The sequence below is a fragment of the Pempheris klunzingeri genome, chromosome 2, assembly GCF_042242105.1.
Source record: "Pempheris klunzingeri isolate RE-2024b chromosome 2, fPemKlu1.hap1, whole genome shotgun sequence".
In the NCBI taxonomy this organism is placed as follows: domain Eukaryota; kingdom Metazoa; phylum Chordata; class Actinopteri; order Acropomatiformes; family Pempheridae; genus Pempheris; species Pempheris klunzingeri.
The window spans coordinates 14,571,554-14,589,800 of NC_092013.1; the positions used below are offsets into that span (position 1 = coordinate 14,571,554).

The following is an 18,247-nucleotide window of genomic DNA, read 5'->3' on the forward strand; positions in this document are numbered from 1 at the left end:
TTTAAAGAAAATTTGAATTTGTAAAGGATGTTTCAACATTTTTGGGGAATGGTTTCCTCCACTCATTAAGTATTTACTGGGATTATTTCCTTGGAAGCAATGACTTTTTAAAGTGCAGCCAGGAAAACTATGAAGAAGCTTTTCATTACTTGTAGTTATAGAATTATTTATTATAAAACCGGTCGACAGTTAATATAGTTTATTTACAGTATATATCATGCTATGACAAAAAAGGCAAATGTAAAGTGATGAAACAAGAGTGTGGACCTTAGAGTTGTCACAAATTTAAGGCTTAAATGCATACAAAATGACAAAGTGTTCATTCATAAAACAATGGCAAAATTAATATGATGCCTCAGTTACACATTATAGCTGAGAACCCGGAACTCATTAATGTTTTCCAGGAAAGTAACACATTTGTCTGCGTGGTAGCAGCAGAGTGGCGGTGTAACATTTCAGTTCTGCCTCTACATTTATTTGTTTGAACACCCAATCAAATACAAAATAGACAAAAAAAAAAGTACTGTGGGTGCTTCACTCAATCTAATACTAACACATTAAACATAAATATTGTGGTCAATTTGGCAAGATTAATACACATAAAATATTACATTTTCAGGGGAGTTTGATTCACAAAACCGCATCTTTGTTTTACTGCCTGTACTTACAGTACTTGAAAGCAGAGGCTCTTTCATTGCTTGATTGTTTTGAGTGTTTTCTTTTTGTTAAACAGCTGTTAAACTTGAATGGACAAACCTCCAAGAAAAGAAAATACATCCATTCATCTAATTAACATCCTGATCAGGGTGATAGGGTGAAAATTACTGTATAAAAACGCAGACACGGTATTTATGGGTGCATCATGGCCACATGATTGGTGAAACATTGCAAACACTGACATACACATGAATACACTTCATATAAGCATTCACCTTAATGTTCACTTGGTAACCTGGCTAACGGAAGACTATTTCTGCTGCAAATATATTTTTTTTGCAAAGACTTGAGTAAAGAAAGTAAAGGACCATATAAAAAAAGACAATGTAATCTGTTATAACACAAAAAGTTTTAAAGATTTTCCACGTAGCTGCCTGGAGCAATTTTTTTCCTGTGAAGTCACATAGAAAAAACATTTTTAGGCCTGTCATTTCCAGGCCTGAAAGTGCTGAGAAGTCATCTTTGGATGTCCCCGATAATACTATCTGGTCAGCAAGAAAGAAAAGGAGGATGTACTCATTAAAAGAGCACCTCTTCACAAGATACTTGTACAATCTGGCACAGTTCTGGAACCCGTTTAGGGGTTCGAAGTCCATCAGAGGAGTGACGGTATCACAGGAGACGTCTCTGATGGGAGACGGGTGAGGACCTCAGATGAGGGAGATCCGTATAGGGATGGTGGGAGACTCTGTCCTGTGCTGAGGGGAGTGATGGGACATCACATGCTCCACCACTGTGTGTTTAGACATGTGTTTCATAAGGTACGTCTCCTGAGAAAAGCACAAGAGAAAAACAACACATTTAGACCACTGAGCCACGGTTGGTTCAGATCTTAAAACTGAACTAGACTTGGATTTCCAACTGACCGAGGTGTACGCCCTGCCGCACATGCTGCAGCAGTAGGCCTTGGCGTTTTTGATGGCGTGTGCAGACAGGTGGATCTGCAGCGAGGCAGAGTCTGAATAGGCACGGTAACAGTTGGAACATTTGAAGGGCTTGTCTTTATTGTGCTGCCTCTGGTGAGACTTCAGCAGGGAAAACAGAGCAAACGCAAACTTGGTCATTGGAATGTGCCACTGAGAAGAAAACACATAGTAATGCCTCACAGTCTTGCTACAAATCCATCCAAGGTGCGGAGGATCAGGTTGGTGAAACTGTTAATGGTTACCTGCAGATTAGAGAGCTGAGTAAAAGCTTTTTCACATCCTGGATGGGCGCATTTATACGGTCGATCGCCTGTGTGGATTCTGGGACAGGAAAAATGACATAAACATTAAGCAACTAAAACACTTTCCAAACAGGTCAGACAGAAAGCTACATGGACTGAAATACAAGTGAAGCCAAACAACTACTCGAGCTGATGAGCTTGAGCAGTTGTAGTTAATTTCCTGTCTGGAGGACTCAACAATACCAGAGGTTTCCAGAATAACATGTCAAACCCTTTTTGAGGATTTGTCTTGCCTTTATTTACTCATTGCCATGTGTGTATAGTGACAAAAGCTGCCACGCAGGGAGTAAACAAGCGCTGAAAAGGATAAAGAGGCTTTCTCTGACAGCTAAGACATTTTTTATGACAAATCTCCTCCCTAACTAAACAGATTTGGTCCTGAAGCATCACTTCCTCTAACAAACCATAATGCCTATTTAAAAGGGTTAGTTCACCCAAATTACAAAAAATATATCAAGTTCATGATTATATTTTCTCTTACTTCTAGTAGTGTGGAGTAATTACTCTTTAAAACATTGCAAATCAATAAATGTACTTTTGTATATTTGGCTTTATGAATGAAGATTTTCCATGATAATAGTAAGTTATTTACTACGTCAGCATCATAGTCTGTTCTACTGTTTCTTGTACAAACACTAAAGACAACATTGTTTCTGTTAAATGGAGCAAACGAGTAATACTTTCCCAAAATACATCTGAATTTGTACAGCTAAAGAAAATGTGGTCACCAGTTTCAATATTATCTTGACAACAAGGACCAACATTTTTATGCTTAATATTACACATTTTACTAAGAAATTCACTGTCAGTGTTATTTAAGGATAATTCACAGATCAAACTGTAAGCACTATTTCTTTGGTGCAAAATAGTTTCTAGGAAAACTATTCACATTATAGGGGTACTGTAATTTGAGTGAACTGATCCTTTAACATGAGGGACTGAATCAAATAATTTGAGGGCACAAATGACTAATTCTAGGAGACTATCTACATGTACACACAAATCAGTAAGATTTTTTTACCATGGTTATTTGCTGCACTGTACATGGAAGAAAATAGAAATATTATAATCCTACTTAAAAAACTAGACAATATATTAAATCTGCGATTTCAAGAACAAATTTATCATTTTGACTACAGTCATATTTCACTACAGCTTACTATTTTTATGCTCTTTAGAAACAGTACATCAAAGTGCGCAGCTCCAGCTAAGAACATAAAGTATGTTACTGAAGCAGCCGATGCTGCACAGCAGAAGGAACTTATGGTCATCACAGCTTTGGTGGATAAAAGTGAAAGTACAAAAACACGAGCGTAGAGATCAGACCTGGTGTGCTGCTGCAGATGGGAGAGCTGGCGGAAACATTTCTCACAGTAGGAGCAGCGGTAAGGTTTGACGCCCAGGTGTATGCGCAGGTGCTGGGCAAGATATGATGCATTCGCAAATGACTTGGTGCAGTGAGGACACTTGTGAGCCTTTGCCTCCGTGTGTGTTTTGGAGTGAATCTGCATGTCTGACTTGGAGAAGAAGGTCAGCGGACAAACTTTACACCTGCATCAAGAACACATTGATACAGACGAAAAACACACATAAAGAAGACGCACAGACAAGTGGATGCACAGGACAAACGGTGCCTGTATATCACATGCAAATCATTATTTCCTGCAAAAATGTAAGAATGTAGGCTCAAGTGTTTGTTGTTGTGATGCTCATTTCGCCTGGAACTGAAAATCTTGCACTTTGCAAGAGCCAAAAACTGAACACTGTTATTTAGATCTGAGTATTACAATAACAAACACTTTTCCTCCTTTGTTTTCGAAGATTGAAAAAAAGAAACATTAAGATTATCATGGCAAAACTTTTTTTATTTTTTAATACCTGTTCTTAGTGAGAAAGCCATTCAGAGCTGACTTAGAAATGGATGAATTGATTTTTTTCTCACTCGCCTTTCAGAGCTTCCTTCTTCTTATACATTATAATTATTCTCTTAAAACTGTTTACTCTTCATTAAATATTTTGTATACAAAATGTTAATGCAAACACTTCTTATTAGTATTTTTGCAGGTTTCTTGCATTTCTACTTGTACTCAGTGAAGAATGCGAGTACTTCTTCTCCTCACCAGAGTCTGTGTTTGGTCATGACTTTATCTGAGAAACCCCAGATGAAGCTGTGTGACACAAACTCTGTGAGGACAAGAGATAAAGAGCATCCTGACAGTCTCCTTCCTAATTTCCTCAGCTTGACACTCGGAACTTTGCGAAGCCTGATAGGGTGCATTCAAGAATGTTGTCTATATTTTTCATTAGTGTAATGTGTAAGACAGTTTTCCAAACCGGTGGACATTATGTTCTTTCTTATTCTATGTTTCAGGACATAATGCACACATTAAACGCAATATCACAGAAATAATTGCAAACATCTCAAATTAACCATATACAGTTTACTGTATTATGTAGACTGATATTATACATACATAGCTATATGCCAGTTCTCATACAAATATTATCTATGCGCAACTCAAAGGATGATCCTCACCTGTTGACCTGATTCTGTTTACCTGTTTATAGTTTTGGCATTGTGTATATTTTGGCTGAGGGAGATTTGAAGCCTGCCGCATTAATTGGACTAATTATCTGAAAATAACTGTGAGCCATGAGTAAGAGACACAGTTTATCTCTATAACTCATTGGCAATAGTATTATCTGAGGAAACATGGAAAACTACTAAGTGAGCACAGCTGCATTAAAACTGCTCTTTCTCACCTGTAGGTTTTTCCCTGTTTGGCAGTGATGGTGACACAGGACTGGTCGTTGCCTGAGGCTAGGATCGGGTAGGGTACCACCAAAAGAGAAGACCCATTCTCTGCTTTGATCTTCTTCCGCCCTCGTTCCTCCTTTGGAGGGGGGCCGAGGAGTCCCACGAGGCCCCCATTGTTTTTCCCAGGTTCCATCCCGTGGCTGCAGGCTAACCCTGAGATGAGGTGAGGGGTGGGGACTCCGGACAACCGGCTGTGGCTGCTTGAGGTGGGTGTGGTGGGGGTGGTGATCTCGGAGGTGTTGAGGTTGCCTGTCCTGGATGCCAGCGCCACACCTGATGGGTGAGGAAATGATTGTAATAAGTTATCTTTGAGGGGTTATGTTTTTCAGAGAATCAAAATTCTCTTTGAAATACAGTAGAAAAAAACTAAAAGTATGAAAATGAAGGAAGTTACTTAATCAGAGTATAATTAATTTTCCATTAAGACGTTTCCATTAAGTAAGTATAGACAAATCCAAATTTCCCAACATTACATACATAAACATACATTACATACATTACATAAACAGTACTTGTGATGAATGAAACCCACACACTACTGTGTTGAGAGCTGTCAGTACAAACTGTGGTTACCTGAGACGTGGTTTGTCCGGGAAGGATCTATAAGTTGACGCAGATGCCAGTCTTCCCATAATCCTCTGGCTTTTATGGCTGCCTTGTCGTCCAGATTCAAATTTACATCCCCCAAAATACGACCTGGTAAAATGTGCAGGAAATTCACATTAACAAAATAATACCTCATTCTACAGTTGGAGTGAACACACAGCATGAAATATATTTTCATTTGAGTCAATATCTAGCAACACCAGAGAAGTGCTCTCAGTAGAGTGCAGGTGATCTCAGTTACACCTGTGGACTGTGCTTACACCTGACCATAACATAACCTAAACCTATAACCATTTAAGATAACGGTGAATATAATGGAAATGTGCATTTATTCATATTGCATCATGCATTACTTTAATGGATGGTAACATATCTTGTATGCAACTACTCTGCAGATGCCCTGGTTCAAAACAAGACCAAACTTTTCGTAACAGTATAATATAATAGTTTTTGAGCCACAGCAGATGCCAATATGTGGCCTACAACAGACTCCAAGGCTTGTTTTTAGCCTACCTAACCGAAACTCAAACTGAAACAGTTGCTAATGATTTGCGGCTCCTACTGGCTGGTTAGAGGAATGACGAGCTGCAGTCAATAAAGTAAAATAGGTTTTGACAAAGTGAATGACCACAACCATGAGAGGTCATTCAGCATGCAGATATAAAAATATTAGGCTGATCGGTCCAGCAGTTTGAGCGATTAGACAGACAGAGGGACAAATACACAGACACACGTGCACACAGATTATGTCCAAACCCATAATCTGGATAATAAACAGCCAGGGTATGTAACTTGTTTTAGAGGAATTGTTGTTTCATTTGTTGAAATCATCAAAACAAACCGACAGAAATCAATAAGTAAAATAGTTTGACAAAAAGAAAAATAATCAGGTATCTGTGGCTGCCTCAGGTGTGTAATAAACCAGTCCAATGGTTTCATCCAGGCTAAATGAAATGATTGGACGGCTCACCTGCCTGTCTACCTACGCACCTGCCGACCCGCGCGCGTTCTGCCCGTGAAGTCATTGCGCATGCCCGGAGCAGACATGTGCTAAAGCTAATAAGCTAATGAGCCAAAGAACAACAGTGAAAGTGCAGCCAAAATGTGCCGCGACAGACGGAAGGTTTTTTAGTTGGCAAACTAAAAACACCCGCTGAGCTGAGTGAGCACCAACTAAAGGTACGTTGGTAGCGGCTGCTTGGCTGGTGTTAATATGGTTGTAGCAGGTGACATGTTTTATTTGTTGACTGAAATGCGAAGCGAGGCTGTCAGTCAGTAGTTGTGTACAACAGAGACCCAACCACGGAGCCTCACCACAGTCACAGAGCCCCCCACCCGGCCTGTAACGCTTCTTTTTGTTGTCATGTGACTTATTTATTGTTTGAGGTCTCACTGACCCCCATCCTGTATGAGTAAAGCTAAAGAAAATACATTTAATTTATTTTAATTTCATGTAGCGGACTTCAGCCTCATGTTGTGTTCAAGTTCATGTTTATAACATAGACTGTATACAACAAGTGGACGTAGCCGTCACGACTTCACCCACTGGTTTGAAGTCGCTCACCGTTTTGAAGCCTCAAATTTCTCTTTACGGACGTCGCCATCTTGGTTTTTGGGAACCAGAAGTGACGTTCGTTCGAGGAAGATCCGTCTCTGATTGGTTAGTCCCAATATATTCCCACCCTAAGGCATACCCTGCTTTATCGTTTATTTTACTCTAAATGGGACCAACATTTACAAAAGTCATGCTGTGTTGAAGAAGACTTGAAACTAGAGACTGAGACCATAAACTGATTGAGAAAGTGTTTGATGAAGTAATAAATCAAGGTAGAGGTAGGCTCATTTTCTCACAGGCTTTCACTTATTTGGACTTCCTTTTGCAACCAGCAGAGCTGGTCCTGCTGGTTATTAAAAAGAATGCTGGTTAAAGCCACTTCTGCATTGGCTTCATTTTTCAGACCCAGAAGCTACATACTTTTCTACAGTCTGTGGTTTACAAAGCAAGATAAAAGTGTTGTAGCGTCCTTCAGTTAGAAGCTACAAGACATTAGCTGGTTATGCCAACACTTCATTAACGGCAGAACACAGGCTACTATAGGCCAACGAAACCTGTCTGCTTTCCTCAGTGCTCGGTTTTCTAGCATCCACGCTTAGCTCCCGCTCAAAAATCTCTCCAGACTCCCAGAACAGGGACACTACACAACATCCTACCTGACTCTCTGCCAGTGGAAGTAGGCTATCTCACACAAATCACCATCATAGACTGACTCATGCAACTGACTGACAGCGTCTAACCAGAGGACATGATCACTGACATCCAGTAAAACTCGATAAACAGTCCTTTTACCTTGGCTGAACTCTAGCTCTTAAAACAGAAACACAAATAACACAACACTAACTTGTAACACAGTTTGTGAGAGTATTACGGTGATACAATAATTTTTAGCCCCAAACAGAACATCAGAGCCAAAGCAACAAAACCAAAGTGAAGTGCAGATGTGGTGCGGAGAGAGGGCGGAACAAGGTCTGAGATGCAGGGTGATATCAGTAAAAACTGAGGAGGCAGGTGAAGAGTACCTGTGACGGAGCTGGAGGCGGGGCGGGCGTGCAGGGCGATATCAGGCTGAGACGGGCTGTGGCTGTGGAGAACCGGCATCTGCTGAGCTTTAGACATCGCCTGCTGGCTGCCATCTGCCTGGCTGGGGGGAGCCAGTATGGGCTGCTGGGAAGGGGCTGAGGCAGCAGGCAGATGTGACGGTCTGATCTTCTCTGCCATCAGCTGCTCCTTGATTTTATTGATCAAGACTAGGTTATCCAGCTGACAGCCAGGAAACAACATTTGTGACAAGAGAACAGCCATCAGTTCAGACAGTGTCACTTTACGAAGCGATGGTTCCCTCTAATGGCTGATTTGTGACATTGTACCCAAAACCTCCTTGCTGTCAATGGTTGTACTAAAAGTGGTTCCCAACCTTTTTTGCTTGTGAACCTTTAAAATGAAGCAATGTCTACTCATAATCCCTCATCTCAAAGTATGGAGTAAGCGTGGTCACAGGTTTTGAGTTCTTGTTTTGATCCTGATTTAAAAATTATGCAAAAATTAAACCAAAAAAAAAATGTTCTAATTTTTTTTCTTACTGATGTTCTAAGGGATATATTTAAAAACTACCCCTTTAATCATCTAGTAACCTCAGACTCTTGGAACCACTGCATTAAAGGCATAGTTAGATTTTTTTTTTTTACTTATTCACACTCTACTGAGATTTAGATGAGAAGATTGTCACCACTTTCATGGCCGTGTGCACATTCTGTACTTAGCTAATCTTAGAACTAGAAAGTCAGGAAAACGGGGGAAACAGCCAGCGTAGCCTGTTGGTCGGCGGATATTGTTTCTTTTTGCTGCTGGCTGTAGCTTCATATTCTTTGTTCAGATGAGAGCGTGGTATCAATCTTCTAATCTAACTGAGTGAGCAAGTGTTCCAAAACTATTTAACTATTCATTTTAAATTTCCAAATCCTTTAAAAAACACAATATAGAAAATGTACAATACGGTGACTTTACTGTTAACATGTGCATAAATTAGGGGTGAATACCAGAGTCACTCACCTGGCCAGGCATAGCAGGAGGAGGAGGCCAAAAATAGGGATTGTTAAAGCGCGGTTCAGCCATCCTGAAACAAATACACAAGGGTCATAAACAAGACGAGAGCAGCTTCCCCATCTGTCCATCAGTGACCCCTCAAACGAAGCAATGCTTACTTTTAACTCATCACTTGTTGAATAGGTGAGTAATTTTTATGTTTAGAGTCAGAAAATTAGAAAAATTAGAAAACAGATATTTTCGAACTTCTTTGAACATCTTGCAATCGCTCAGGTTTATATTCTTCATCCCAGGTTAGAGGCCACTGTTGTAAAATATTCCTAGAAACTACCTCCTGTAAATTTATGTGAAGATCTGTTGTTAGTGGACAAAACAGTGGTTAAAAACTTGCTTCAGTAGCTCTCCTCCCAAGCAGCAGCTGACTGTTTAATGTGATACTTTGAGATAACTTGTCCCAGTCTTGTGATAGTGTATTTTCAGACATTCCATATTTGCTCCTCTTCTTTCCCAAAAGTACAAGAGGAGATTTTGTGTTTTCCTCCGAGCTGGCGCTTCGTCAGAGATAGCAAAGAGGATGTTTCTGAGTTGCTGCGGTGAGTGAAGTCTGCAAGAAATGTTTTGGGAGCTGCAGAATCTGGCAGCTTTTTCTTTCTTTTTTTTTTCACAAGACTTCATGATGGGCATGCAGCCTGAGAGATAGACTCTCACATGATGACAGCAGCTAGTTAGGCTACTCTCCAAGACGGTTATCAGAGAAAACAGAAATGTTAAACGTTATGTGGCTGAGATCCTAATCTGTCCCTGTTTGTCTCCTCCTTGACACATGGAGCCCTGACTGGCTATGGGTCTGATGGGAAGCAGGAGAAACGTTGCACAGTCTAACCTCAGAGTGCAACGAGACCTGAATGACGTAGCAAGGTCAGTAATCCAAGTAAATATAATGAGCACTGAATAACGCAAATACATCTGTGACTGCGGTGGCAAAATAAGAGCATATTCTACTTTAAATGGGAATATTTTATAGGCTGCAATTAGGCAGAACGCTTAATCAAGCTGCGTAGCCACACTGTTTAGTCAGATGGACAGAAACCTTAATTTTTAAGACAGACAGAGCTGCTTGCTGTTGAAGTTATGATCTGAAAGGCTTTTCTTTCCATAGCTTCTCTTCCCAGCCGCGTATGGAGTTCTTTTTTAAAACATTTTGCATTGCGTGCTTTGGCACACTTCACCATTCCTAAGTCTGTTTGGCTTAGCAGAGGCATAACACAGCCCACATCTGCGAGCCAAGAGAAACAAAAATGATACGTCCAGGGGTACGAGCGTACAGTAAACCCCACAAAATATTTCTCTAATGATGCCAGGGGGGGGATCAGTTTCACTTCCTGGAGTCTTTCTGCCTCGGGGGAGCTGGCTGAGGAGTTTGATGGCTGCTGGACACTCTTGTGTCACTTTTTGAGATGACTCTCTTCAGTGGCAGCGCTGTGCTGTCTCTGACTTACAGTTCCTGTCACCGCTGTACATTCACACTGTATGTATGTCAGGTTAATCTTTCCAACCTGTAGCATCATGTCTAGACTGCTTCAGGGCTTACTTTAGGACTACTTGTGCCACTTTTGCCAGAATAGTTTTACGTTTCTTTGCACAACTGCAGCTGAGTTTATGTTGGACTTCAATATTTATGCCAGCAAGTAGACAGATTTGGAAGTATTTAGGAAAATGACTTGTACATCCAGTATTTCTGATGCAGGTGTATACAAGAGGAGCTCAATATCTTTTGAAAGAAAATCCTACACTTTGCTCTTCAGGGCTACAAATACAGGTTATTTCCATTGTCGATTAATCTGCAGAATATGTTTTTGATTAATAGATTACTCATTTTGCCAATAAAATGTCTTTAAAATGGTGAAAACCTTTTTAATTTCCAAGGTGATGTATTCAAATGTATTGTTTTATCAAACCAACGGTCTATAAGCCAACACTTTCACTAGTTATTTTTCACTATTATTTTTTTTTTTTTACCAGTAACTGTATTTACTTTACTGTAATATATGAAAGAAGCCTCAAATGTTCACATTTAAGTAGCTGGGAGAAAATGTTTGGCATGACAAACTATTAATTCATTAATAGTTCATTTATAACTCAGTATAAATATCAATTGATTTTCTTATGGATGGACTCTACTGCTCTTCCACTCAAGACATTTATTGTTTTGGACTGTTGTTTTTACAAAGTTTTAATAATTGCAAAGTAATAAATTTGGTGCGCTGATTTGTTTTTGATAAATCACCCTTTATATAGTGTTGTAAACTGTATCTAATGGCTTTATTGATGAATAATAAATATATACTAATGCTTTATAGATGTATTATACACCATCTAGGAGACCTTTTGGGTTGTCAGGTTGTGAAAAGCTGGTTTACTACTTAACTGCACACTTGATGACCTTTCATAAATGAGCATTCATTAATGGATTACCATCATGTGTGACTGCATTATTACCAAACAGAAAAAATTAATACCAGTCAGAGGGCTTTCACACAACCAGGCAACCCAACAGATCTCATTTTGATTGATCTATAAAACATCAGTAAATCATGTATACAGTACTAAAGCCATTGGTCACAACTTTACCCCCTTTTATAAAGGATATTAGAAAGTGGTGCTGAAGTAATATAAGACCATACATGCTGTTTATATTATTGCACAAGTAGAGGGATCTATATCTTTGCTCTCTGAGGTGCTAAAAGGATAAAGAGAGATTGCTAGTATGCTGGCTCATGTGTTACCACAGTAAAGAGCAGTTAGCAACATCTTTTACTGACAGAAAACTATTTTTGAATCTCAATATTTCAGCCTCAGTGCAGCAAAGCACCAAACAGATCATCACTGCTGGATCACCTGTAGAAAGAAATAGACGTCCATCCCTGAAACAAAAGTTAGGGTTAACTTTTCTTTTCGTTTTTGTTTTTTTGTACCTGCTGTGCTGAATTATTCCTCCGTTAAAACCCCCAAAAGAAACCGAACCGGATGTCTTAAAGCAGCTTTAAATGAGAGCATCTCCTCCACAGAGACACGATCCTCCGCAGCGCCTCGGTCTGTCCGCCGCCTCTCCCACATTCTCAGACAGTTTATTAAAAAATTTCAGACAAAAGGAAAACAAAAATGGCAGCCCTGTCTTATTTTTATAAGCACTGGACGCCATATTCTGCAGATCCGAATATTATAAGGAGATGATGCTCCAGATGTAATTAAACGCTTTGGCGACGCGTTGGGATGTGACACATTTGCATTAAGCGTACGAACGATTGTTTACTTTGATTTGCAGGTTTGAATAGCCCGGCTTGAGGAGAGGAAAAAAAAAACCCTGACACTTCCTACAACAATCATCATGCCTTTGCTGACTGCTCTGCAGCTGCTGAGCGATAAACCCACATGTCGACCATAACGCCGGCGAGCAATGAAAGCTTTTATTTGCACGGCAGAAGAAAATAAAACAGTCTCTGTCACCTCGGCGCTGCAAATAGTCTTTTTTTTTTTTCCTTAAATCACAACTTTTGCATGACTTAAATAGAAACGTTGACGAGGCGACACCGGAGAGCTGCGTGTGAGAGGAAAAAGGGCACAAAGAGGCAGAGAATTTGCATCGAGCAGCCAACATACCTGAACCAGCGAGAGTCGGAATATTTTATAAAGGATTAGACTCCTCTTTCTGCCTGCTCTCTGTCGGACTTCAAACCTTCCGGGTCGCCTGCTGTTCACTTCTGGGTGCTGCAGGCGAGGAATCCTTCAGCGTCTAAACACTGAGCTGAAACGGATTTTTTTTGTTGTTGTTGCCCATTTTCTGGTTTCTAATTTTCACACCAGCTCTTTTCTCGCAGATGTCGCGGTCGCTTCTGGGCTGCAGCGTTAGATTAAACCGTGCATGTGCGCGGGAAGTTCGTGTCTGACATGGTTTTTCCTGTACAGTGATAGTTGTGGTGTTTTTTAATATATTATTGCACGCGTGAGGCTGACTTCCTCTGATGTGTATCATCACTTTTAATTGGCTCAGATGAGGCTGGAGCACTGGTCACCAGAGAGGCTGAGCTCCAGTGTTAAATACATAGTGGGGATAATTTGTTGTGTGCTCATGTCATCCTCCTCAGGCTCAGTTTAAAAGCTGCCCCTAGTTTCTATAGCTGTGTACAGTAACTATAATGTGTAATCCTATCAGCAGCAGCATGTCAGGCTGCTAATATGCTCTGTGCTTAGCTCAGCAGGAGATGGCACTGCTGCCACAGCTAGAGAGGTCCAGCTGCCTCATGAATATCACGGTAAATCATGAACCGTCTCTACGCATGTGAGACATTACATGACGCACACAGTAAAAAACAAAATCTTATCATTTAGGCAGGCACTTTGAGGTTATGCTGCGTTACGTTGTAACTTTCCCTGTCGTGGGACTAAAAGGAATATCTCTCTAGTCAAAATGATTGAACTATGCACTCAGTTATCAATTGATATCTCAGGTCAAAGCAGTTTTGCGTCATTCTAAAGCACTCCTGCGTCTTTTGCAAGTTATGGTTCTTGCCTGCTGCCTAATGTTTATTTGATGTAACACCATCACAAACACTGGCCTCCAAAGTGATGATAAAGTGGAATCAGCACCTCTCTGAAACAGTTTCAGCAGCAACGGAGATTGAAAACCTTCATGAATGCCAGACTGCAGTCAGCTATGCAAGGTGTAAACGGAGTGTAAACTGTAACAGTGTTTTTTTTCTTCTGTCCAACTTGTCATTTGAAGTGTGATCGTCGGCATAAAAACCAGCCCTGTTTGCACTAAAACCACAACATTACTCCTCTGATCAGGCCACATTTTCCCTCGTTCAACCCTGCACACACACGCAGGTGCTCTCTTTCCTGCATTGTCACATGCAAAGTCACACACATTCAAATTCATGCATGCATCATCCATTGCAAATGCAAAACTCCACAGGGCTCCATCTCATGTCTTTGCCATTACTGAGGATAGGAAAGGCGTCTAAATGTGACGACTGAGAGCCATTAGAGAGCTAGAGCAGAAATTGAGAGCAGCACTCTCTATGGATTTCCCCACTAAATACATTCACACTGTTAAATTCCCCCTGTTTTCTAATTTAAAAAACTGCCTATTCGCTTGTATATAGACACAATTAAAATGTTTCTCATAATTTCTCACTGACAGTTTAAAGAATTGCTCTGCTGGAGCTTAAACATAATCAGATGCAGCTATTGCGAACAACAAATTGTGTTTTCTGTTTTGCCTACAAAAAAGGTGACAAATCCTTGCTGCACGTGTATCTAAGAGAAAATATTCAATAAAATCTGAGGGAAAATGTGTTTTACAAACATCATCTTCGTGTCAGAGGAACATACAGATGCGCCTTTTAGCCTCCTGTTTACAAAAAGCAGATTTCACTAGTCTGAGTTTAAACCCATGAAAAATAGATGATTTATAACGCAACTCCTTCCTGTTGGTTAAACAGACACCATCCCACCTACCAAACCTAACCAAACAAAGTGCAGTGGCTGTTAAGAGGAAACTAAAGTGATCATCATCATTCATAATTGATGGGGAACAACATATGAATAGGAGGAGGTCTGAGGTTAGCATTGAAAATCATGACTGAATTATATTGTTAAGCTTAATGTTGAACCTTTATTGTCTAGGTGGTAGATTCAAAAGAATATCACAGAGACACGGCACCATCTTTTTGTGATCTCCAGTCCTGTCCTGCTTTATGAAACTTCCTGCACGTGTGCGTTTACTGTAACCTTTAAAATAACATGCTGTAGTTTGAGCAAGACGGGTCTAACAGGAATGCTTGTGCATTCTCAGTGACAATGAAACCTCTTCAGTATATCCTGCACTGATATTCACAAGTTTATTTATACACACACACACACACACACTTGCACGTTGCATTTCTCACTGTTAGTTAGTTAGTTGTTGGACTGGTTTTCTCGTCTATACAAACGGTGCCACACCTTCTGAGACGCACATGTTCTCTCACCTCCACACAGGCCAGGTGCAGGGAGCATAGGAGGGAGGAGGAGGAGGAGGAGGAGGAGGAGGGGGTCATTATCCCCATGAGGGTGGAGCATAGGGGGAGGTGAAGAGAACTGATGAAACATTTGAAGCTCATATTGACATGCGACTCTGAAGGCTCCTGTGAGTCCAGGTAAGAACTAATGAACCTCACACAGCAGGTTTGATCTGGATTCATGTTTTTCTTTTGCGTGTAGTTTGAAATTTCATACTATAGTCATGATATAGAGATAATAAAACAGATAATACAGGTTGAACCAGTCTGATACAGTATAGTGCTATGGTCAGGAGGAGGACATGTTTACAGTCAGGTCATAGCAACACAGGGTACTGTGAAATTAGCATCTGCGTTCACATTACTGAGGAGTTTTATGGCATTCGTTTATTCATTCCTGCTGTCAAATAACATTGTTGAAATGACTTTGAATGTCATGCATGTTGACAGTGGAAGAACTTTTTCGTGAGTTTCCTCATTTTGATTAACTGTCTGGTCCAAGGTTCGGCACTAATGTAAACAATGAAAATATTGATCTGCAACCACGGGACAGAAACCCTCACTGACCGTGAAATGATCACGTAAAACAATAATGTATTTTTACAAAGGTTCTACAGAAATATTCAACATCGTTGGGGGGTTTATTGTCAGCAGAGTGCCTGGCATTCCTGCGCTCCTCCACCCCGAGGCAAAAACAGAACCAGTTTTTCAGTATGTTGATGTGTGTGTGTGTGTGTGGTTTTGTTCTAGCCATGGATGGTGTGTTGGAAGGAGCGGCTGTGTTGTGTGTTTGTAAACTTGCCTGCAGTCTCCTCTTCCTGCCTTCACTGGCTGCCTCCCACAGTCCCGTCTGCTTCTGCTGCTGCTGCCTCCTGATCTTCACCGACTTCCTGGTCACAGGTGAGTATCAGGACATGACCAGATGCACTGATCGCCACAGTTTGATCCAGTGGTTCCCAATCTATTTCATTTGTCTGATTCGTCAACACTGCCTGTAATGTTCATATCTAGTAGCATTTAACACTATTAATTACATCAAAGTGGATACTGTGACAATCATTTTTTCATTCCAGACATTAGCATTGAACAGTTGAACGACGGCACCAAAATGACTGAGGTCAATTTCTAAAGCAAAAAAGCCAAATATTTCTTTGTTACAACCTTTCAGATGTGAGGATTTGCTTGTTTTATTTGTCTCATGTGATAGTAAAGTGAAGTTCTTGGGGGTTTTGTGTCCTGGCAGGACAAATACAACAATTTAAAGGTGTCTTATTTGATTTGAGGATATTTCTTTCTAGTGTGATGTGAAAACTCCACAGCACATACACATGAATGGACTTTTCTGTAAAACTCTTGGGTCCAGCAGTGAAATGAGCAGTATTTGCATATTTATAGATTCTGTTTTTTTCAATGAAGGAGAACGAGTAGCTGCAGTTTTGAGAATTTATAACTAGGTAATTGAATTTTTTTGTTGGGGGGGGGGCATTTTACATATTTCTATTCCAAGTAGAGTGTTTGTATTTGTCTTAAAACATGTCTAGAGGGGATCTCTCATTTAATCAAATTAGCTGAGCTGCTCCAGTCCACATACCTCAGTCTGGGAATCACTGCTCTAATCCAATCCAGTCTCCTAACTCACTGACACTTTGTTGTCTTTTTTCTCCCACAGTTTTTCTGAGTTTCCTTTACGTCTTTGAGTCCTGGCTGACTGAGCTGACCCTACTCGGCAATGTCATTGCCCTGCGCTCCCTGCTCTTTCTCAGCCACACATATGGTGCGGTGTTGCTGCTGACCACACCTCTGATCGCTGTGGAGACTCTGGTCAGACTGCTGTGGCCGCACTCTGATCCCGCTCGTCAGACGGCGGGCTCTGATGGACAACGTTGTTATGTTGGGGAGGTGGAAGAGGAGGAGGACTGCGACAACCCAGACAAAGGCGAAGAAAAGAGGTCGTCTCATGTTGTCAGCTATCTCTGCTGCCTGTCGGTGTGGGTCGTCGTCGCCCTCAACGTCAGGTGGCGATGGAAGCTGGAGGAAGTGTGGGCTGTTGCCTGTTTGCACACAACAAACTCCCTTGTCAGGTGTTTGCCCAACCTGTTGAGCCCAATGCCCAGCATTGTGAATCCCTGCTGGGGCATGGCCTTCCTCTCCCTCCTGCTGCTCTTCCTGACCTCGAGCACGGGCCTGCACAGACGACACTGGGCCCCAGCACACACGGCAAGGACACAAGGAAAGAAACATGGAGTCAACAATAACAGCGACAGTTGCAGGCAAGACCTCGTTCCAGCACTTTCTGCACCCTCCAAGCTTGTGAACCCTGTGATGCTGGTATCAGAGCCAGCACAGTGTGTTGACCCAGAGAAAACAGAGAGCAGCTGCACTGTTCACAGACCGTGTTCCTGGAACAGCGCGCAGATGTCGGCGCATCACCATGGAGACTTTGTCCTCATCTCTCCCGAGTGTTTGTCTGCAGAAAGGGGAGGACAGGAGCACCAAAGGACAAAGAGAGCTATACCTCTGACATTTATCACAGAGGACCATGTGGACTCACAATACAGGAGCCAGAGTGGGTGGCGACGGTGGGGTTTTCCCGGCCTCGGGGTGAATGTAATGGTTGGGTTCGTGGGTGTGCTCTCCATCTTTGTGCTGCCTCTGAACCTCAGTGTGAACATTTTTCTGATCAGGACTATTGAGACTCTGTTGGAGCTGGTTATAAAATCATTAGTTTCATCTGCACACCCAAGCAACACATCCACCTCTTACAATGAAACACTTGTCTAAAACCAGACTGGTGAGAAGCAAAAGTGGACGCTGATTGGAGGCTATTTGCAACAGGATCACCAAATTAATATTGCATGTGTGCAGACAGCCGGTCTACCTGTCAACACTGGTTTGAATGGAGTGTAAATAAGCATCTCTGAGCAGCTATTCACATGAGTGGAATAATATGTGGAAACAGCTGAAAGGTGCAGAGGAGGCAGGTTGAGGCGTGCTTGGTGCAAAGACACTAAACCTGACTGAAACAGACGGCCTGCTTTAATTGTTCAGAGCCTTAAGATCTGCAGCGATTTGTCGTCACACAATGGTCTACAGAATGCACCTCTCCAATTTAAATAAGACAAATCTACGAGGCAAACAGTGTTTCGAAAGTAATAATATGAAGTGTGCTGATGCCGCGTCACATAAAGCTATGTATGAATAAATACTGAGCGACT

General features: G+C 41.3%; 2 protein-coding genes across 3 annotated transcripts; one reads left to right on the forward strand and one right to left on the reverse strand.

The window, feature by feature from the left end:
- Positions 1 to 226: 226 nt before the first annotated feature.
- Positions 227 to 12,674, reverse strand: znf362a (zinc finger protein 362a). Its single transcript, XM_070851846.1, has 9 exons — positions 12,631 to 12,674; positions 8,977 to 9,040; positions 7,947 to 8,187; positions 5,337 to 5,459; positions 4,709 to 5,036; positions 3,272 to 3,496; positions 1,886 to 1,964; positions 1,584 to 1,742; positions 227 to 1,487 (listed from the first exon to the last, which is right to left on the reverse strand). Exons 2-9 carry the CDS (start codon positions 9,037 to 9,039, stop codon positions 1,368 to 1,370), a joined length of 1,338 nt encoding a protein of 445 aa, XP_070707947.1. The 5' UTR covers position 9,040; positions 12,631 to 12,674; the 3' UTR covers positions 227 to 1,367.
- On the forward strand, positions 9,876 to 18,247 carry LOC139219861 (uncharacterized). Of its 2 annotated transcripts, none has more exons than XM_070851859.1 (3): positions 9,876 to 9,888; positions 15,783 to 15,932; positions 16,702 to 18,247. In XM_070851859.1, the coding sequence occupies exons 2-3, from the start codon at positions 15,785 to 15,787 to the stop codon at positions 17,811 to 17,813; spliced, it is 1,260 nt and encodes a 419-aa protein (XP_070707960.1). In that variant the 5' UTR covers positions 9,876 to 9,888; positions 15,783 to 15,784; the 3' UTR covers positions 17,814 to 18,247. The 2 variants fall into 2 exon arrangements, with proteins under 2 accessions (XP_070707960.1, XP_070707969.1); XM_070851868.1 differs by lacking the exon at positions 9,876 to 9,888 and adding an exon at positions 15,097 to 15,170.